We start from the raw sequence: 2748 nt of genomic DNA on the forward strand, positions 1-2748 counted from the left end.
AAACCCAACCCTTCTGAACCAGATCTACACAGAGCTCTACATCACAGAGGGAGGGACTGCAGAGGTCAGTGATGAACATGAGGTCAGACAGATTGAAACAGCATTCAGGAAACCAGACAGACCAGAAACAATAATCAGACAAGAAGACATCTTTAAAGCCTCACCTGGAAGAGAAGAACCAATCCGAACAGTGATGACAAAGGGAGTGGCTGGCATTGGGAAAACAGTCTTAACGCAGAAGTTCACTCTGGACTGGGCTGAAGACAAAGCCAACCAGGACATACAGTTCACATTTCCATTCACTTTCAGAGAGCTGAATGTGCTGAAAGAGAAAAAGTACAGCTTGGTGGAACTTGTTCATCACTTCTTTCCTGAAACCAAAGAAGCAGGAATCTGCAGCTTTGAAGAGTTCCAGGTTGTGTTCATCTTTGACAGTCTGGATGAGTGTCGACTTCCTCTGGACTTCCGCAACAATGAGGTCCTGACTGATGTCACAGAGTCCACCTCAGTGGATGTGCTGCTGACAAACCTCATCAGGGGAAAACTGCTTCCCTCTGCTCGCCTCTGGATAACCACACGACCTGCAGCAGCCAATCAGATCCCTCCTGAGTGTGTTGACATGGTGACAGAGATGAGAGGGTTCACTGACCCACAGAAGGAGGAGTACTTCAGGAAGAGATTCAGAGACGAGGAGCAGGCCAGCAGAATCATCTCCCACATCAAGACATCACGAAGCCTCCACATCATGTGCCACATCCCAGTCTTCTGCTGGATCACTGCTGCAGTTCTGGAGGATGTGTTGGAGACCAGAGAGGGAGGAGAGCTGCCCAAGACCCTGACTGAGATGCACATCCACTTCCTGGTGGTTCAGTCCAAACTGAAGAACGTCAAGTATGATGGAGGAGCTGGGACTGATCCACACTGGAGTCCAGAGAGCAGGAAGATGATTGAGTCTCTGGGAAAACTGGCTTTTGAGCAGCTGCAGAAAGGCAACCTGATCTTCTATGAATCAGACCTGACAGAGTGTGGCATCGATATCAGAGCAGCCTCAGTGTACTCAGGAGTGTTCACACAGATCTTTAAAGAGGAGAGAGGGCTGTACCAGGACAAGGTGTTCTGCTTCGTCCATCTGAGCGTTCAGGAGTTTCTGGCTGCTCTTCATGTCCATCTGACCTTCATCAACTCTGGTGTCAACCTGCTGGCAGAAGAACAGTCATCCTCCCAGAAGTCTGAAATAAGAGAAGATGAATCTGCAGTGACACAGTTCTACCAGAATGCTGTGGACAAGGCCTTACAGAGTCCAAATGGACACCTGGACTTGTTCCTCCGCTTCCTCCTGGGACTTTCACTGCAGACCAATCAGACCCTCTTACGAGGCCTGCTGATACAGACAGAAAGTGGCTCAAAAACCAATCAGGTAGCTGTTGAGTACATCAAGAGGAAGATCGAAGAGACTCCCTCTGCAGAGAAAAGCATCAGTCTGTTCCACAGTCTGGATGAACTGAATGATCGTTCTCTGGTGGGTCCAATCTACCGTTTCCTGAGTTCAGGAAGTCTCTCCAAAGATAACCTCTCCTCTGCTCAGTGGTCAGCTTTGGTCTTCATCTTACTGTCATCAGAAAAAGATCTGGACGTGTTTGACCTGAAGAAATATTCTGCTTCAGAGGAGGCTCTACTGAGGCTGCTGCCAGTGGTCAAAGCCTCCAAGAAAGCCCTGTAAGTGGGATTTATTCATCAATAAATACTCTGCTATCTTTCAACTGGAGACAAAAATAAATACCTTTTTCTTCTTACTGTTGTCTCTCCAGACTGAGTGGCTGTAACCTCTCAGAGAGAAGCTGTGAAGCTCTGTCCTCAGTTCTCAGCTCCCAGTCCTCTAGTCTGAGAGAGCTGGACCTGAGTAACAATGACCTGCGGGATTCAGGAGTGAAGCTGCTGTCTGTAGGACTGGAGAGTCCACACTGTACACTGAAAAATCTCAGGTCAGGATTCATTAACCAAAAAAAACATTTTCTTCAAGTCACATTTTTCTTTTGAGTGCGGACACATTCCTTTTGACAAGCGCTTCACTCTTCATAAACACATGCAGATGTTTTTAGCAATGCTAGCAGAGTAGCTTTATGGATGGTAATGTGGGTCTCTCATGCGGTCCAACAAGTTGCTCCAGCCTGAAACATCTCAGCAGCTGTTGGATCGTTTGTGATGAAATGTAGTTGAGAACTTCATGCTCCCTTCAAAATGATCTGTAATAAGTTCCTGACTTTTCCTTCTAGCACCATCATCAGGTCAACATTTTAACGTGTCAAATATTTCGATTTATGGTCAAATACCTACAGAACTAATGACATTCCAGTCAGCTTCAGCTGTACTTTATGTTTACTGCCAATTAAAAGATTAGCAACAAACACTATAATTGCCAAACCTTAATGCTAAACATGATTCAATTCAATTTTATTTATATAGCGCCAAATCACAACAGTTATCTCAGTGCTTTTCATAAAAGAGCAGGTCTAGACCGTACTCTGTGATGTTATTTACAGAAGCCCAACAATTCCCACCAAGAGCAGCACTAGGAGACAGAGGCAAGGAAAAACTTCCTTTAAGAGGCAGAATCCTCGAGCAGAACCATGGCTCAGGGTGGGCGGCCGAGAGAGAGAGAGAGAGAGAGAGAGAGAGAGAGAGAGAGGGAGAGAGAGGGCGAGAGAGAGAGAGAGAGAGACAGAGAGAGAGGGAGGGAAGGAGAGAGAG

General features: G+C 46.5%; 1 protein-coding gene across 1 annotated transcript; it reads left to right on the forward strand.

Moving 5' to 3' along the window:
* Positions 1-4: 4 nt before the first annotated feature.
* LOC123966558 (NLR family CARD domain-containing protein 3-like) lies at positions 5-1859 on the forward strand (the record flags this gene model as incomplete). The annotated part of the gene is made up of 2 exons (XM_046042694.1): positions 5-1716; positions 1809-1859. Coding segments are annotated over 2 exons (1763 nt in total), but the record flags the coding sequence as incomplete, so codon positions are not given.
* Positions 1860-2748: the final 889 nt, after the last annotated feature.

Source organism: Micropterus dolomieu, unplaced genomic scaffold (assembly GCF_021292245.1).
Source record: "Micropterus dolomieu isolate WLL.071019.BEF.003 ecotype Adirondacks unplaced genomic scaffold, ASM2129224v1 contig_13692, whole genome shotgun sequence".
Lineage (NCBI taxonomy): Eukaryota > Metazoa > Chordata > Actinopteri > Centrarchiformes > Centrarchidae > Micropterus > Micropterus dolomieu.